The sequence below is a fragment of the Odocoileus virginianus genome, chromosome 23, assembly GCF_023699985.2.
Source record: "Odocoileus virginianus isolate 20LAN1187 ecotype Illinois chromosome 23, Ovbor_1.2, whole genome shotgun sequence".
NCBI lineage: Eukaryota > Metazoa > Chordata > Mammalia > Artiodactyla > Cervidae > Odocoileus > Odocoileus virginianus.
The window spans coordinates 12,869,591-12,888,740 of NC_069696.1; the positions used below are offsets into that span (position 1 = coordinate 12,869,591).

Consider the following 19,150-nt stretch of genomic DNA (forward strand, 5'->3'; position numbering starts at 1 on the left):
AGCTTCGTGCTGATCTGGGTCACTCAGACAGTCACTGGGTCTCCACGAATGCTCACCCCATCAAGGAAGTGCTCCACAGGACTCCTGGCTCCATCACGGTGTCTGTTAGAAATGCCCTGCCTCGGTCAGGGGCCCTGGGGGCCCTGAGTTGCTAACAGGTGTCCCTGGAATACGAGGTTCACCCTGGAGACTCTTACGTCCCCTCCATCCTTACCCCACACCCCCACCCCCACAAGCCCATTGTCAGGTAACAGGAGAAATGCGTTGAAGGGGCCAGGGTGGCCCAACCTCACTCTCACAATGAGGAAATAACCATGGGTGGGCTCAGGGTTCAAGGGTGGAGGCTGCCAGGCATGAGGGGAGACAGCACTGGTGGAGAGTGGGCAAGGGTGGGCCTCAGCTCAAAAGGAAAGAGCCACCACACAGAGACTGGCACCCAGAGGGCCCCAGGCCAAAGCTGGCACAGGGTCATCATGAGAGACGTCAATTTCACATGAAGTAGTAAGCCCCCGTCCCGGGGGCATACAAGCCACAGCACCAGGAGCCGGAAAAGGAGTTGGAACTTGGACAAGGTTGAACAGTGCGTTTAAAGGGTTTCCCTGCAGCTCTCAACATCTGGGCATGGCCCAAGGTCATGGGTAGGACCTAAAAGGGGCCTGTCCCACCCACCCAGGCCATCCCCCCTCGCAGGGCCAATCATTAATGGGCACCGCTCGAGTGACTGCCTGCCCGCCCAGAGTCGGGCTCTGGTCCCGTGCCCGGGGCACCTGCGTGCCTCTGACACGGGCTGGCCTCACTTCCTGCTCGTGACTCCCAGCAGCCGAGCCCTGGCAGGAGCAGGGTGCCAGCTGGGACCACCGTCGTGGCACCCGGCGGGACTCCGCTGGCCCAGGACTCAGCCTGCAGCCAGGGCCCCCTGGCTGAGAGCTGGGCCTTCCTCAGAGGTCAGCAAGGGGCCGGGGAGGGCGCCAGGCCCTGGGCGGGAGCCAGCCTGGTGGGAGGAAGCCCGCCCACTGCGGGCAGAGTGCAGGGGGCCTCAGGGCAGGGGCTGAGCGACCCGGGAGGGTGACGCTCCTGGATGTGACTTCGGCCTGGCTGTGGCCGAGGAAGAGCCGGCGATGGGTCGAAAAAGGCCCTCCCCGGCCAGTGGGGAAATCGAGCAAGGAGAGCGAGGCGGAGACCTCCCAGGGTGAGAAGCGGGGAGCAAAGTCCCAGAGGAGGGAAGGGGAAGGGAAGGCAGGTGGCGATGGCTGGAGCTCGGCTTCTGAGAAGGGATGGAGGGAGGCAGGGGTGAGGTATGGCAGGCGCTACTCAGACTCCACGCTAAGAAGCCACTTTCATCCTGGGCAGTAGGGAGCTACTTCAGGTTTCGGGGGAAGGGAGTGACAAGGCTGGGGTAAGTAGGAGGCAGAGGGAGGAACTGACAGCTGCCAGCGGAGAGGCAGACCCCGGGGCAGCGTGGAGAGAGGGGTAGAGACTGTTCCTGCCCAGACGACGGGGCGGTCAGGCCAGCAGGGGAGGCTGAGGATGGAGCTTTCAGGGGCAGGATGCTGAGTGTTCAGCCAGAGGCGCCCACGGTCAGCCTCACCTAGCGGTCCACGGCCGGGGTCGGGGGACGTGCTGGTCTTGACCCTGGGGGAGAGCTGCCTGCGGTGGGGCTGGGAAGGAGCAACCAGAGAAGCAAGAAGAAGCCCATGGGAACCGAGGCCGGCCAAGGAAGAGGGTCGGTCGGCCACACGAAGGTAAGGAACGGCCTAGCAGAGGAGAGGCGGGTTTGATCCCTGGGTGGGGAAGATCCCCTGGAGGAGGGCATGGCAACTCACTCTAGGATTCTCGCTTGGAGAATCCCCACGGACGGAGGAGCCTGGAGGCTACGGCAAAACGTCGGACACGACTGAGTGGCTGATCATGCACGGGGATGACAGGAGGGGGGCAAAGTGAGGGACGCGGACGGCGGGTGGACGTCTCTGCCTGAAGTCTGCCTCTGAAGTGCTCCTGAGAGAGAAACGGGTGAAGCAGAGCCAGAGAGGCCTGATCCCAGAGGAGCTCAGGGCATGAAGAAAGTCGCAGGCAAAGCCTCCCCACCGCATCGACCCCTCCTTGGCGGTAGGTGCCTCTCTCCGTGGGCAGAGGGCTGGTCTCCAAGAAGGAGCAGCTGGGAGCTGTTAGCCAAGAGCCTTGGAAGCACCAGGGGATGCTCTCAGGAAAAGTGATCTGGGTCCCTGTCGCGGGGGTGGGCCAGTCCCTGGTGGGGGTTGGGGGGCAACAGCACTCCTCTGGGCTTTGCTGGGTGCATCATGTGGAGCCCGGCATTTCCTGGGTACTCTTGGTGAACCTCCCCGCCCGGGGCGCGGCCCTGAGGAGAGGCACAGAGTGGCCAGCTCCCACTCACCGCCTGTGTCTCAAGGTCCTAAGTGGAGGGCAAGCTCCTACCTCTCTTCAGGCCATGGACCACGTCCACCGAGGTCCCCTTTGCCCAAGGAGGCAGGCAGGGCTATCAGAAGGGGGGGATCTGAACCCAGCTCCCCCGAGTGGCCATGGACCTCCATGTTCTGGGAGCCCCAGGTCTCGGGGGAGGGGGTGCCAGGCAGCTGAGTGGGCACCAGGGCCCAGGCCCTCCCAGCTGCGGTGGGTGTGGAGGCAGCCCCGCCCTCTCTGCTGGCACCGGGAGAGGGGAAGCCGCTCCTGGGTGGTGGGCCCCTCCGGGGGGGGGGCGGTCCCACCCTCCTGGGGCTGCCAGGTGCCACCCACAGGCTGCCCACCGCAAAGGGGCCCTGGGGGTTCCCCTGCGCCCCCCCAGCCCCACACAGGCACTCTGAACCCCAGGAGCTCAGCGCTGGCCTGGGTCCCGGCGGCTGCGGCTCCGCTCGGCAGGCAGGCCCGGGCTCCCTGGGAGGGACCTGCGGTGCGCACACGTTTGGAGGCCCGCCCTGTGCCTGCAGCAGGGGCCTGGGGTCACAGCGCGCCGGGCACTGCACCCCGTCCTCACTCCCCGCCCTCTGACACTCCTGGAGGGGGCAGGCCGGCTCGCCGCCCCCCGCCTCCGCCCCGCTTGTGCAGCAGCTGATTATTAAACACCTACAGCTACCCAGGCGGCGCTAGTGGGAGAGAATCCACCCGCCGATGCAGGAGGTGCAAGACGTGGGAGACTTTATGGGTGCTATTCCTGGGTCGGGAAGATCCCCTGGAGAAGGGATAGGCTACCCACTCTAGTATTCAGAGGCTTTCCTGGTGGCTCAGATGGTAAAGAATCCGCCTGCAATGTGGGAGAGCTGGGTTCGATCCCTGGGTCGGGAAGATCCCCTGGAGGAGGGCATGGCAATCCACTCCAGTACTCTTGCCTGGAGAATCCCATGGACAGAGGAGCCTGGAGGGCTTCAGCCCATGGGGTCCCAAAGTGTTGGACATGACAGGCGACTTAGCTCGCATGCAGGCAGGCCCTGGAAGAGGCCCTGGGAGGGGGACCCAGACAGATGAGGAAACTGATGCTTGAGCGCCAGGCCAAAGGTCACACAGCGGCTCCAATTAGGTCGGACTCCGCAAGCCTCATGCGCTTCTCCCTTTAGTCCTGTCTCCTTCCCCGGAAAGTAGGCTTGAGGGAGCCTACCCCTGCGCCGTGGGGAGCAGGATGCATGGACGTGCAAACGTAGTGAGGCTCGGCCCCCTGAAACCTTGCCTGGCTGTCACTGTCGGAGTCCCCAGAGGCCCACTTCTTCCTGGCCCCGACTGCCCTGCACACCCAGCCGCCCTGCTAGCCCTCCAGCCGGACGCCTCCCCGTCCCGTGTGTCCCCTGCGGCGTCCCATGCCCTCTGCTCGCCCTGACCCTCTACAATCCCTTCCACTCTCAGAATCACAGCGGCATTTACACAGCACATCTTGGGGGCATTTCCCATCAAGCCCCCTGCTCACCCCCTGTAGGAGCTGCGACCCTTAGCTCATTTCCAGACACAGACTCAGAGACAAAGTGGGGAGACAGAGCCTCATGCCCAGGACCGCCCGGCGGCCACCGATCTGCAAGGCGGGCCTCTAACCGCCCCCCTGCATCACCCTGCGGCCGGCCTGCCACTCACGTCTGCGCCAGGACACTGCAGATGGAGGGCTCGTGTCCATTCACATGGGCTGGCTCCATTCGACACCCCCCTGGTCCCAGAGGTGGCAGAGCCCCAGAGGGCCGGGCAGGCAGAGCAGTGCTGGGACAGCAGAGGAACCAGCCAGCGGGCACAGAAAAGCGAGCGGGAGCGCCGGCCCAGCCTTCTGAGGGCGAGGGTGTGGGCGTGCCTGGCCCCCTGGGCACCCACAGCCCGGACGGCAGGTTCCCACGGGCCCGGAGGCACCCTTACCTACTCGGAGCTCTTGCCCGAAGACGGTCTTCTCGCCGAGGGCGGAGCAGTTCCAGCGCCCGAAGCGGAACTGGTACTGGCACTCGTTGATGCCCATCTGCGCCCCCTCCCCGATCACGATGATGGCATCGGGCCGGCTCTGACAGATGGCGCGCTGCCGCGGGGCCAGGCCAGGGATCTTGTTGCAGATGATGTTGGCTCCCAGGGCCACGACGGATGACAGCGCTCTGTGGAGGGAGAGGACGGAGGTGAGACGCCCGCCGTGCCTGCCCTGCCCAGCCTCTTGGGCTGCGAATGCGCGCTCCCGGAGCCCAGCCCTTGCCACGCCCTGCCCTCCAGGGAATGAAGCGCAGACCCCTGCCCTCAAGGGGCCACGGCCCACTGACCCGCACGTGGGACTCTGTTTTGAAAAGACACGCATGCACCCTCCAAGTCCCCTCAGCCCCGAGTTCACAAGAACGGGATCACAAGGACCACAGAGTCACAAGTCCGACGAATCGACAGTCCTCCAAACACAAGAACCACGCCTCTCTGAACCTTAGAATCAGACACACAGACTGCAGGCCATGAACTTGGGACTGTCCGCGGCTGCCTCCAAGCAGCAAACCCCAACTTCCCCATCACCTGGAGACCCCCAGCTCCCCTCTCCCCCAGGGGCTTGAAGCCAGGCAGGCTGCTAAGGGGGCCGGCCAGGCCAGGGGCCAAGCCCACCGGGTCCTGACTCCAGCCGCGGCCCACGTGTAGCCTGTCTCTCTGAGGCTGTTTTCACACCCTCATTGTGGGTTTGTATAAAACACCTATTCCCACCACACAGGCTCAGACCAGAGAAGCATGGGGGAGAAAGGCCACACACACGGGGATGTCTGTCGTTATTTTTTTTCTCGTTTCTGGAAGACGGGGTGCATGCAGAGGAGAAGATAGGAGCTGGCATGAACTTAGCCCGGGTGCTGGACTTGGCAGGCACTTGACTGTGATAAAGCATCCTCAGAGCGGTACTTCCTGAAAATGCTCCGAGTTAGGCCCCCAGCACCCTGCAGGAACCCGGGGCACTTTCTGGGTGTCTGCCATCAGCCTGACTGTCTGTTTAAGGAGGTGGAATTCACATGGCAGGCACTCTACCAGTTTACAGTCCTGTGGCATCCAGCACATTCCCAATGTTCATCAACCGCCACTGCTACCAAGTTCCAAAGCATTGTCACCACCCCAGAAAGCACCCCCTACCTCTTGGCAGTCACCCCTGAGCCCCCTGGCAGCCAAGACTCTGCTTTCTGCACCTGTGGACTTGCTGGTTCTGGACATTTCATACAGACAGAATCAAACACCACGTGCCCTTTCGTGCTGGCTTTTTTTCAATTAGTACAACCTGTTCAAGGTTCATCCTCGTTGTATCAGGAACTTCCTTTTTCGTGGTTAAATAATATTCCATCGTATGGCAATATCACATGCTGTTTACCTGCTCGGCACTGATGGACATTGGGTTTGCTTCCACGTTTTGGCTCTTGCGAATAACCCTGCCCTGCACACATATGCACAGGTTTAGTTTGAGTCCTCATTTTCCATTCTTCGGGGCATGTACCTAGGAGTGGAACTGTTAGGTCACCTGGGCGTTTGTTTCGCTCTTTGAAGAACCCTCAGACTGTTTCCCACAGAAGCTGCATCGGCCGTTTGACGTTAAGCACCCAGGGACGGGACAGCGAGCTGAAAAGAGGGGAGCTGGTTTTCGCGGGCCCACAGCAATAGCTGGTTTTAAGACGGTGTCTGACTTCCAAACAGCAGACCAGAGGGCAAGAGATGGGAGTGGGGAGGCCACGAGGGGCCCCCCAAAGCCCTTGCCCAAAGCCCTTGCCCAAGCCCTGGTCTCCTAGCACAGTGAGCTGGAGCCTTCTGCCCACGGCGTGCCAGCCCCTTTCTGGACAGGAGCGAGTCAGTGTTTTTCCAGGGCAGCTGGGCACCCACAGCCGGCTGGGAAAGTCCCCGTGGGGCCTGAGCCCACAGCACGTGCTGCGCCCAGGATGCCCTGGCGACACTCAATCCCCGTGGCCCGCCCGCCCCACCCGCTAATCTGGCCAGGACCCCCCTGGGTCTCCCACAGGCACAATGGGCAGAAATGCCCGGGGCTGGCTTGGAGGAAGAGCATCTGGGCAGGCGGGGCTGGGAGCGGGCAGGAATCTGGGGAATTCAGCCCAAAGTAACCGTAGACGCTCAGAAAACCGAGCCGGGGAAACGAGATGGATGGGAACTCTGCCGGGCACCGGCCTCCAGGCCTCGGGTCGGAGCCTGGACACGGACAGCACATTCCCCATCGGATTCTTCCAGCAGGTTCCGGGCCGCCGAGGGTGAGAACCCCTGCGCTGGGGGCAGGGCTTCAGACAAACGGGGTCTAACAGGACAGACCCGGGGGCAGAAAGAGGCTGTGTAGCTCCGGGCCCCTCCTCTGGGCTGGCCACTCCTCACCCCCCACACCCCCCCATCATGCCCCTCAGAGCCCACAGCTCCCCAGGCTCCTTGCCCAGAGCCGGAGTCTCCCTGGACCCGCCCCCTAACGACCCTGCCACCTCTGCTCCTGCTGGTCCCTCTGCCTGCTACGCTGGTCTCCCTCCCTTTTCTTCCGTCCTGCAAATTCTCCTTCCCTCCCAGGCCCCAGGGCAAGCCCGCCTGGGCTCAAGCACCTCAGCCCGTTCAGTTCAGTTCAGTCACTCAGTCCTGTTCGACTCTTGGCGACCCCATGGACTGCAGCATGCCAGGCCTCCCTGTCCATCACCAACTCCCAGAGTTTACTCAAACTCACGCCCATCGAGTCGGTGATGCCATCCAACCATCTCATCCTCTGACATCCCCTTCTCCTCTTGCCCTCCAGCATCAGGGGCTTTTCCAATGAGTCAGTTCTTCGCATCAGGTGGCCAAAGAACTGGAGTTTCAGCTTCAGCATCACGTGGGCCCGTTGCCCAGGACAAACATGGGGGACACTGGTCTCGTGGACACAGGACCCCTCTGCCCTGGTCTCAGTCGTTATTTCCACACCTGGCCTCCCTCCACCCCAAGACCACCAATGTGTCCAGGGCAGTGCAGGTGTGAGCTGACCCTGGGGCCTCGCAGCTGCCCCCATGTAGCCCACTGCCCCAGTGGGTGAATGAATGGACGAATGAGGAAATACTCAGGGATTGGGACTTCCCTGGTGGTCCAGTGGTTGAGAATCCGCCTGCCAATGCAGGGGACACCAGTTCGATCCCTTGTCCGGGAATATCCCACCTGCCACGGGGCAGCTAAGCCTGTGAGCCAGAACAAGAGAAGTCACTGAAATGAGACGCCCACACGCAGCAACTAGAGTCACCTCTGCTCGCTGTAACTAGGGAAAGCCCGCACAGAGCAACGAAGACCTCGGGAAACCAAAAACAATAATAATAAAGATACTCAAGGATCGTGTCTAAAAGAGCGCCTGCAACTCAGTAACAAGCAGGCAGAGCAATGTGAAAAAGGACAAAGGGCTCAGCCATTTCTCCGAAGAAAGACAAATGGCCCCAGAGCCCGTGGAAAGATTCTAAACATCACTCATCACTGGGGAGATGCAAACCGGAATCACAGTGAAGAGACACCTCCCGCCCCCCAGGACGGCTGCGATCGAAACAACAGAAAATAGCAGGTGTGGGCAAGGACGTGGGGAAACTGGGACCCTCTGCGTCTCTGGTGGGGATGCAAAATGGGGCAGCAGTTGGGATGGTCCTCAAAAAGTTAAATATAGAATGACCACAGGACCCAGCAAGTCCACTCCTGGGTGTATGTCCAAAAGAACGAAGCCAGGTCTTCAAACAAAAACCTGAACACAAATGCTCGCAGCAGCACCAGTCACAACAGCCAAGAGGAGGAAGTAGCAGAAAGGTCCACCAGCGGATGAGTGGGCAAACAGGATGTGGCCTCTCCAGACAACGGAATATTATTTGGCCATAAAAAGGAATAGGGCACAGATACAAGCTCCATGGATGAACCTCCAAAACATGATGCTTGGTGAAAGAAGCCAGACACAAAAGGCCACGGGTTGTAGGATCCCTTTGATAAGAAATGCCGGGCAAAGGCAAACCCACGGAGATGGAAACAGCTAGGGGAGGGGCAGCGGGGCGTCCCCGCTTCATAGCTGCGGGATTTCCACCTGGGCTGACGGAGAAGTTATGGGCTCGACAGAGGTGATGGCTACGCAACACTGCAAATGCACCAGGCACCATGCAACTGTATGCTTCAAACGTGGAAGTGGAAATTTTAGGTTAGACACAATTTCAAACAATGCTATCTGTACACGGGACTTGCACACCCCGGCCGTGGGTGAGATGTGTGGAAGGGGCTGAGAGGGTCTCGCCCGGCCGACTCCCTGCCTGTGGCTGCTCGTCTGCCTCCCCAGGGTGGGGGTGATGACGGAGGACGAGGATGGGGCCCCAGCCATCCCCGAGATGCCAGCGTGGGCCTTAGAGGTGAGACAAGGGCTTCCTAGGTGTCTCAGTGATAAAGAACCCGCCTGCCAATTCAGGAGACCAGGGTTCAATCCCCGGGTAGGGAAGATCCCCTGGAGGAGGAAATGGCAACTCACTCCAGTATTCCTGCCTGGAGAATACCACGGACAGAGGAGCCTGGTGGGCCGCAGTCCATGGGGTCACAAAGAGTCAGGCATAACTAAGCAACAATAACAAGAGCTTCCGAGAAGAGAGCTGCGTTGCACCCCAGAAGCATAAGTAATCAGATACGGTTGATAATTAAGAAATGATTTCAGAACTGTGTCCTTTAGAACACGGGGACTTTTTCCCCCTAAAGACATTCAATACTCCTCTTCTGAGCACCCACTTGGGCCACACAGGCCTCTGTAGAGTCTCAGCCCTCCACTGGCGGGATGAGCCTTGCCACCCCCACGTGACAGGTGTGCAGACTGGCCTCAGAGAGGCCGGGGGACCCGCCCCAGGAGACCCCGCCAGGCCTCCGCTTCCGGAACTCAGCAGCATGGCTCGGAGGACAGCGCACGTGCATGCTCACTCAGTCGCGTCCGAGTCTTTGCGCTCCCGTGGACTGTAGCCCACCAGGCTCCTCTGTCCATGGGATTTTCCAGGCAAGAATACTGGAGTGGGTTGCCATTTCCTGCTCCAGGGGATTTTCCCCACCCAGGGACTGAACCTGGGTCTCCTGCATTGCAGCAGATTCTTTACACTTGAACCACTGGGGAAGCCAACGCAAAGCGCAGCACACAGCAGGAGCGTAACATAGAAGATGGCCTGGGGTGGGAGACTACGCCCACTTTTCATTCTCACAGCACAGCTTCCATCCTTCCTGCGTTTAAAATCCTCCAGGGGGACTTCCCAGGTGGCCCAGTGGTTAAGACTCCGCACTTCCACTGCAAGGGCCTTGGGTTCAATCCCTGGTCAGGGTACCAAGATCCCGCATGGCACACGGTGTGGCCATACATAAATAAGCAGGTATATAAAGTGAAATGAATCCTCCAGGTCACTTGTTAGTTCATCGAGGTTTCTGGACAGCTTCTGTGGCTGGCATTCGAGGTCTGGCAACCAGTCCTAGCACCCTGCCCGTCCTCCTCCCGCCACTGACCTCCTTGAGCAGGCCTGGCCCCCCACACCCCAGGACTGTTCCTTCCACCTGGAAGAGGGAGGGCTGCAGATGTGAGAGACCAGGGAGTTAGGAAACCAAACCATCCGAGTGGGAAAGGGGAAGAGATACATGGTCGCTAAACAACTGGTGCCCTGCAGGAGACAGGAGGGCGGACGCAGGCAGCATGCTGGGGTAACTGGCAGTTTGCGGGTGCAGACAGGCTAAGGGGACTCTTAGTAAGTGAGATGCCCCACCGGGGGTGGGGTGGCTCTCACCCTCCAGGAGGCTGCTCACCCTCAGCTGCCCGCCCAGGTGCCCTGGGAGAGGCTGGCAGGGCAGCTCTGTGGGGCCCCGAGCACAGAGAAGCTGGGCGGGGCGCTCGTGTTTCAGTTGCTGACTTTTCCATGGAAAATTTTGCTCCAGGCTCATCCCCTCCGCTATCCAGGGGGCCTCGGGACACAGGCAAATGCCAGAGGGAGTGGGCAAAGCTGAAAATCCAGAACTTTGTTCACCCCAGCTGGGGCCAGTCCCACGGGTTGGTGGGGGCAGTTTGGAGGAGGAAGGTTCAGGCCTTGCAGGCAGGAAGCCCTTCCCTCTTCATTGCGGGCTGTGGACAGGGCTATCCGGTCTCAGACCAGAGGGTGCTGAGACCAGCATTGGCACAGGAGGCGGCTGCCCCTGAACTATTAGAAGATCTTTTACCCGCCAGAGCGGTCCAAGTGGGTGGGACCACCTGTAGGATGGGGGGTTCCAGTGGGGGTGAGGGGGAGGCGTGCTGCCAGGCAACAGATGGGTGGCAGGGCGGGGGGTTTGCAGGGCCCTTACCCAGGCTGTCCACCTGGCCATGCTGTGGGCAGGGGTTAGGAATGTGAGTGCCGGTACTGGCCAGCTTGGCTCTACCAACCTGGCCAACCCTGCCTGCCTTTACCCGGCTCAGAGACCGCAGGCAAGTTTCTTAACTGCAAAGGGCCTCAGTTTCCACATCTGTAAAGTGGGAGTCATAATTGCACTACATCACAGAGCTGCCCGGAGGGGTGTATGAGTCGAAGAACAAGGCGCTTCGTAGCTGGCCTGTGGGGAGAGGTCACTGGTGTTAGCCATCAGTAACCAACCCTCACAGCCTGAGACTGCACCCCTCGCTGGCCCTCTTCACTGAGCCCCCAGGGCCCACTCCCCTTGTGGGGCCCAGGGAGAGACCAGCTGTGGCTCTCGGAGGACCGAAGCTTAAACCAGCAGTTCTGCAGCCAGTGGGTGCCACATCGGCCACTGCACCCACCCACCACGGGGTTCATCCCTGGACCAGCTCTCCCCTCTGACCCAGAAATTCCACTCTGGGGTCTATACACCCAAGAACACCGAACACTTATGTCTGCCAAAGGACACGCATGCAGGTCTCCAGCTCAAACTGATAACCACCACCCACCATCACCAGAAGAATGACAGGCAAATTACGGCACATTCACCCCGCGGGACGAGACCACATACACAGGTGACTCTCAGAGGCCACGCTGCGTGAAAGACGGGACAACACAAATGCTACTACACAGCAGAAGCTCCAGGCCAGGTAAGACTCAGCATCAAGCCAGAAGTCAAGAGAGAGTTACCCTTGGGTGAGAGGTGCTGGCCGGGGGGAAGGGGTACACAGGAGAGCCTCCTGGGGGCTAGAATGTTCTCTGTCCTGAGCTGGGCAGCGGTTACACGGGTGCCCGTGTACATAGACATGCATTACACTGTCTGTTTGAGATTTCTGTGTTTTATGTAAGTTATACCTCGATGAAAAAGCAAGCTATTGCAGTATAGCAAGTCCTCTATATACAAACCTTCAAGTTGTGAACTTTCAAAGATGTGAACGTGCCTGCCAGCCCCTGATGCCAACTATTGTGCCCTACTAATGTGCTTTTCAAGGTGCTGTGAACGCGTGAGCCGCTCAGTCATGTCTGACCCTTGGCAACCCCACAGACTGTAGCCCACCAGGCTCCTCTGTACTGTAAGATTAAAACTGTCTTTATTTTTTGTGTTTGTTTTTTATGTTCATATGGTTTACGTGAAAAGTATCATAAATCTATTACAGTACAGTACTATATAGCCAGTTGTGTTAGCTGGGTACCTGGGCCAGCTTTGTGGACTTAAGAATGCACTCTCAGAATGAAACTCCTTCGTATGCAGGGGTCTCACTGTGTGAGACTTTACTGGGCTGGCAGAACAAAGCAAGAAGGAAAACTCCAAGTTTTCTTACAAAAACTAAAATAAAAAAGCACCCTTAAGAAATAAAATGTGAGTATTAGATGATACCCCTAGCAGGCCAGTGGTTAAGAACCTGCCTCGCAATGCAGGGGGCACAGGTTCGACCCCCGGTCAGGGAACTAAGATCCTACACGCTGCGGAGCAACTAAGCGCTCAGACCACAGCTAAAGAGTCTGTTTCACAAGGAAAGATCCTGGCACAACTGAGACCACAACACGGCCAAATAAATAAATATTAAAAAAAAACGTGAACCTTAAAGATGATTCCTGTGTGCTTGAAGGCTGCTCACCTCTCCTACAGCACAGGCTTGCGGGGGCAGCTGTGAACTGGCCCCCTTCTGCAGGCGGAGCTGGGCCACAACACGGCCCAAATCCACGCTCAGAAGCCCCAGGATCAAAGGGCACCCCCAGCCTGGCTCTGCTTAGGGCCGGCCTCTGCCTGCCTGCCTGCCTACCACCCTCTGCCTCTGCCTAGACTCTGTCCACTGATGTGGCCAGCCTGTGCCCACGGGGTCCTGGTCCTCTGGGAACCCTGAATAGGGAGGCAAGCTCCCCCAGCAGCTCCCGGAGCAGTAAGGAAGGTGGGCACAGGGACCCTGAGGGCCCTGGGAGTGGAGGGAGCCCTTCGTGGTGGGGGGGGGGGGGGGTACTGCACGAGGCAGGGTCTGTTGCTCTTGGCCTGCGCCTGGCCAGCACTGGGGCCGGAGGCAGAGCTGCCCATCTACTAGCTGTCCTCTGCCCAGAGGAGCTGGGCCTGGCCCTGACGGGCAGCCTCCTCCCAGCGCTGCCTCACTAAGACCCCTGTCACGCCCAAGCCCCTCTCCTGCCATGGCCCAGCCTTGGGGCCCTTCCAGCGTCCTTGAGAAACAACCTCAGGGATGCTGAGGACCCAAGAGGGGTCGACTGGGGGGAGCCAGAGTCTCCCCAGTGCTCAGGACTAGAACCATCCTGTCCCTCCCCATCCCTGTGTAGGACGCCCCTGCTGCGTTCAGGAGCCAACACCCTCCAAACCCGCCCCGGCGGCTAGTACTCTAGCCTAAATCCTTCTTGCTGCTGGACTCAAGGTGGCATGAGAGCCTGCGGCGTGCTGGACTCGGCTCAGAGTCCCCTGAGTAGTGGGGAGGCAAGTGTTATAACAATAATAGTGATAGCTGTTGCTGTTATTCCTCAGAATAAGTACTGAAAGGTCCGGAAGGTCCACCCACCTGCCCAGGAGCTCAGCGAGGGAGGGAGGGAGGGAAGAAGCCTGGTCCCAGGTTGTCGGTACCTCATCACCTCATCCTTGACCCTCAAAGACAGTTGGAGGGTCCCCTGTCCACCTGGAGAACCATCCTCCCCCACTGGTCCCCAGGGGCTGCACTGGGGGGGCCTCCCAGGGGGCTGCAGAAGGAGGCCCCCACACTTGTGCCAGGTTGGGAGCGGGGCCCGAAACCCAGGCCCTCCCCACGCCGGCGGCCTCCCCTCACTGACTCACTCCCCACAGCGCGCTCTGTCCCACCCGCCAGGCCCCGTCCAGCCTCAGTGGTCCCCATGGCTGCCGGACGGACCCGTGAGTGAGCAGGACGCATGGGGACATCCACTGGGGCCTCCCATGGACAGGGACCCCACCCCTCGCACAAAGAGCAGGACGCTGCCGCTGACATACCCTCGGCAAGGCGGGGGCCCCAGGCACACCCCATCTTCTCTCTGACTCCTCCAGGTCCATAGAAAGCAGCTTGTGACAGTGAAGGGCAAGGAAGTCTGGCGTGCTGCCGTCCACGGGGTCGCAGAGTCAGACACGACTGACTTAGCGACTGAACAAGAATCTTGCCACTTTACACAGTTGAGTGAATGCCCGCCTCCGTATGAGGTCTAGCACTGCAAGCCCCCAGAGGTGAGCAGGGTGCTGTGATTATGGGGGGAGGCCACCCCAGCATGCCCTCCCCTGGGCCCTGATCCACTGGCATCCCTGACTTCCTGATGAAAAAGCCAGACAGAGATGGTGTCACTGCCAGCCCGGCCCATGTGACAGAATAGCCTCTCAGGCCCAGAGGAAGCCTCGAGCCATCTGATCTGTCCACAGGGCCTTAAGGCGACAGCCACGGATGCGGCTGCTGGGCCCGGCACCTCCACATTGGCATGCTGCTTCACCTACAAATTCCCCGACGCCCGACCCCGCAAACCACAGTCCGAGACAAAGATGCCCCCGCAGAGGGCAAACGCCCACTGCGGCAGGGACCCCCGGCTGCCCCCTCATGGGACAGAGTCCCGGCCCTGATGCAGCCTACCTCCCCACCCCAGGGATGGGGATTAAGCCTGCCCTGAACCCACCAAAGGATCCTGGGAATGCTCTGGAGCCCAGGACTGGGGCAGCACTCCATGGGGGGCTGGGAGCCAAGGACTTTCCGGAACCCAGACCTCATGACTGAGCCCAGCTGGGCCTCCACACCCCCGACCCCTCCCAGAACCACCGGAGCCAGCGCAGGTCACCGGGGGGACCTTTGACCCCTGCCTTCCCCCTGGGGAGGAAGCAAGTACCCGTCTTGGGGAGGTGAGCAGCGAAGAAAGGGTTTCCCCGCAGGCCACCAGCCAGCCGGCCCCCTCTTCCCTCTGGGAACGCCCACCCCTCCCCTGGCCTGACCCTCTGCCCCGCCCCCAGCACCAGTTGGGCGTGGCTTCAAGGCCTCAGCCCAGCGGCAGGCTGCTCCTCATTGGCCCTGGGTGCTGTCAATCATGAGGCTGCCACACCCCTTATCACTCGGGTCACTAGCTCTGTGTTCTGCCACTGCACCTTCACCCTCGGGTCCTTCTCGCAGACCTACTGACCTCCCCACCTCAGAGACCCTCCTCCGAGAGGCCTTCCCACCCCCCTGGCCCCCAAGACTCTAAGCCTGACCCCTCCAGCTTTTCCTGAGGCCATGTGGGGCAGGGTCTATCCACCACCGCCAGCTAGGGGGGGGTCCCCAACAGTGCCTGGCACCCAGCCAGACCTTGGACATGACCCCCCTCCCTTCCCCAGCCATGCCCCCAGCTGCCTGGGAGGCAGGGACAGGCTGGCTGAGCTGAACCAGATCCCGCCTCCCTCCAGGCCCCCAACCCTGGCCTGGCCCCGGGGGCCCAGCAGCCCAGAGCTCCTCCAGCCCACGCTCCTAGCCCGGGGCGCTTTGTAATTCTTCCTTCTCGGGCATCCTCCGGCAAAATATTTGAAGAATGTTCTAATTATCTGCGATCAGCCAGGGAGGCGAGCCTGGGTCCACTTGTCCAGGAAGTAACTGGGCAAATACCTGGGAGGGAGGCACCTGGCCCCCACGCCCACCCACGGCTGCGTCCCCGCCAGCCTCTCCCTCAGGTGGCCAGGGTTTGGCCCAGAACTTCCCAGCCACAGATAAGCCAGAAGAGGTTCTCATTTCTGGAGCCCAGCAGGGCCCCGAGGGGCAGAGTCGGGGTAAGGGACTCCTGGTGGCCTCAGTGCTCCTGCCTGTCAAACGCGGACAAGAATGTCTTCCGGGTCAGGGGCCACTCTGCAGACCCCCCGGGTCCCCATCACAGCCCCAGAGCTCGGCACCAGCAGGGTCCCCACAGCCTTCCCTGGTCGGATGCATCAGGAGAGAACAGAATAGCAGGCTAGGAGGCTGGTGCAGCCAGTGCCAAGGCCCAGGGCCACACAGGCCACCTGCCCCCACTCAATCTGCCTTGAATCTGCTCATCTCCTTCCCCTGCTGGGGTTCTAGGCCAGCTTGAGGGGAGGCATGTGGCTTGGGGACGTCCCAAGCTTCGGGAAGGCCCCCCAAGACTGCTCCTGAGACTCCGCTTTCTCGTCTGATAGGAAGGCACGGTCAGCCCTCTGTTGGTAAACAGCTTCCTCCTCTACTGGGTCAGGAGCGCCTTAACCCCCGGGACAGTCGGGGGGCGGGGTGTGCAGAGGGCTGGCTTTACTGAAGTCTGCCTGGCCATCCGAGGCATCCCCTCACTGCCCAGTCAAAGGGCCTACACCAGAAGGGAGGAGGGGGCCACAGGACAAAAAGACCGCCCTTCCCGAGCAGCCTGCTCCCCTGTGTCCCATGCCATCTGCAGCAGGTCTCTACAGGGTGGGCCCTGCCAGCCCCCTTTCCAGAGGGGGAGACTGCAATTCCGAGAGGACACCCCGCGGGGAGCTCTGTGGTGGGGGTCAGGGAGGAGGGGTCCCCGTGGGCCCCCCACACCACGCCCAGGCCTCAGTGTCCCATCCGCACAGGGGGGCTGGGCAACCATCTAGGTACCTGCAGCTGGATCCTAGAGCCTTCTCTGGATCGGGATCCTGTGTTCCAGTTTGGCTCAGCCCCTGACTCTCACTGGCCCTGGGAGCCTCAGTTTACCCATCCGTCCCCTGTGGGGAATGGCCCTGCTCGCGGGAGGGGTCTCTTGTGGGCTGGCCCCCTGCGCCCGGGTCCACGGGCTGCAGTCTTTCCAGGCCACTGCCCCGCTGAGCTCGCTGCCCGCGGTGTTCCTGGGGAGGAGAGCGCGGCGTCCGCCCGCTCCCTCGCGCCCGTGGCGGGCGGCAGGCCCCCGCCCTCCCTGCATAGCTGGCATTCCTGGCTTGGCATCGGGGACCCCACCCTGGAGAGGAACCGGGTGGCCTGAGCGAGAGCAGGTGGCAGCAGGGGGTCCTGGGCAGGGGCTGCCCAGGGGCTGGTAGGGGCTGCCTACCAGAGGCGGACACGCACAGCCCATGCCCTCCCAGACCCTCCCTGGCCCGCGGAGCTGGAGGATCTATCCAGCCCCCATGTCAGCCAAATCTGTGAAGTCCAAATCTCACCCAGTCACTCAGGATATTGACCTCTGACCTCAGAAACGTCCAGACCTCTGCTGGGCATGTAGGCCCTTCACAACACTCCTGGGTTCTGGCCACATTGTGCCAGCAATTCCCCTTCCCAACCACGCTGTCTCCTCCAGGCAAGATTCAAGGCCCAGCTTGATGCCCTCTCCTCCAAGAAGGCCACCTGGGTCTCTCCTCCATTCTCCCTTCCTCTGCCCAACATGGGTGCATCGACCCCAGGCTCCTGAGGAGGCCTTACGTCCTGAGGAGGGGCTATAATTCAGCAGCTCCTGTCTGTCCAGGCCACGGCCGTGCTTCCTGCACCCTCTGCTGTGCCCAGACCTTTCCCAGGCCTGAGCCCTGACCTTTCTCCTCACTCTCCGAAGTACAGGTGAGGATGTTGATGCCCAGAGGTGCCCAGGCACCTGAGGCCCCACGGCGAGCTGAGGCCTGAGCAGGCGTGAGGCCCTGATGCCCCAGATCTGTTGGACGCGGGGGCGGCTGCAGGCCTGGGTGACCAGGAGGCAGTCTGAAACCTCAGGACAGACGGATGGACGGACAGGTGGGCGGAACAGGTGGGAGGAAGCTGGCAGGCCCCGCTGGCCCGTGGCCAGGTTGGGAGTCTGGGCGCCTAGTGGCTTGGCCAGCGCTGCGGCCTTCCTGACCACCCTGGACACGGTCTGAGCAGCAGGTCTGGGGGGCTCACTCCCGTCAGACAGTGGGCAACGACCCATCCCCTCTGGGCGGACAGCGAGGTCCAGACCCCACCCTGGGAACCGAGCCTCAGGCTGGCACCCCGGACGGTCCCTCTTCCGGGAGCAGGTGCGGGCGGGGGGCCTGCCTTGGCCTCTCGGCATCTCCAAGTGACAGTGAGACTCAGCGAACCCCACCCGCCCAGGCTCTCCCGCGCTCCAGTCCGCCCTCTGCTCTCCCCAAAGCTGGGCACCTGCTTTGGGCCAGTCGCCTCTGCACAGCGCCCTCGCCACCCCCATCTCTTTAAAGCAGCCCTCTGTTCTGGACTGCTCCCACCAAGCAGTCCTGGGACACCTCCCCGAGCTCAGGGCTCCCCAGGGCTTGACCCAGGTGGCCCAGGTCCTGAGCACTGGCCCTGTCTCCTGCAGCCCGCCCCGGGTTAAAGGAGGGGGCAGGACCTTGGCCCCGGCCGCCCAGCCACCTGCGGGGATTTGGTCTCAGAGCGAACAGCTTGCTCTGCAGCCTTTCTCCCCACTCCTGGGGCAGCAGCTGGACGTCCAGGGGGACTCCCCTGGCCGCTGGAACCATCAGCCCTCAGCCCCTGCCTGCTCCTGGAGCCAGGCGGAAGGAAATCAAGGAGCAGGGGTGGGGGCAGGGGAGGCGGCGGGGAGGCTCTGGCCCCTCACACAGCCCCTCGGGGAGCTGCGGCCAGGAATGAAGCCCTGCCTGACCACACTGAGCCGGCATCTCCAGGCCGCTGTCCTCGGGGCCCCCTGTGCCCTGGGAGATGAACCCAGAGTCCCTGTGTGCGCTGAACCCCTGGGAACAGGGGGAGTGGCCGAGCCCCAGGTAGCTGACAAGCCGCGACACCAGCTTCACCGCCAGCCCTGGGCTCCTGGCCTGGCCAACCCCTGGGCACACGACCTGGGGCACCCCCAGGCCACTGCCATCCCAACCCAGACCGTGGACCCGAGGCTCAGGAGGGTCACTGTGGGAACCTGGGCAGGCAGGACCCCGAGCTCCAGCCCCCGGGGGCGGCAGCACCATGAGAGGCGGGCACCCTGCCGGGCGGGGCCCAGGGCCTGGTTCGTGGGGGCTGCCTGCTGCAGGGCTGTTGGGGGCTGCCTGCTGCAGGGCTGTCCGGGGCCACCGGGAACAGGGTATGCAGGACAGGCCTGGGAGGATGGGTGCAGGGAGGGGATGGATCTGGCTGCTTCCGGAGGGGGTGTCAGCAGCCCTTGGAGACTCCCGCTCTCTTGCCAGTCACCCTGGGAAGATGGGGGTCTGGGGATCCTGGCCGTCATCCAGCCCCCCGGTGCCAACACACCTGGGGCCGGGAGGCCTCTGCTCGCGCTGGGCAGGGGCTCCTGACCTTGCTGGGCCCCTGACACGCAAGCCGCCATCGGACCAGCCGACCTGTGTGTACTGGGAAGCAGCTGAGAACACAGCGCCGCGCTGGGTGCTGGGGGACCAGCGGTCAATCCCACAACCACAGGCCTGGCCTCTTGGAGCCTGGGTG

General features: G+C 61.7%; 1 protein-coding gene and 1 long non-coding RNA gene across 4 annotated transcripts in view; one reads left to right on the plus strand and one right to left on the minus strand.

Annotated features, from left to right (window-relative positions):
- Positions 1-19,150, minus strand: part of WNT7B (Wnt family member 7B) — a 54,111-nt gene that overhangs the window by 22,613 nt on the left and 12,348 nt on the right. For 2 of the 3 annotated variants that reach the window (XM_020902215.2, XM_070453503.1), the window contains exon 2: positions 4,342-4,568. In XM_020902215.2, the coding sequence (XP_020757874.2) occupies positions 4,342-4,568 (227 nt within the window). The remainder of the gene's footprint in view (positions 1-4,341; positions 4,569-19,150) is intronic. The other variant, XM_070453502.1, reaches the window with a different exon arrangement.
- On the plus strand, positions 871-4,411 carry LOC139030576 (uncharacterized). The gene is made up of 2 exons (XR_011482960.1): positions 871-1,742; positions 1,844-4,411. It is a non-coding gene; the product is annotated as an uncharacterized lncRNA (long non-coding RNA).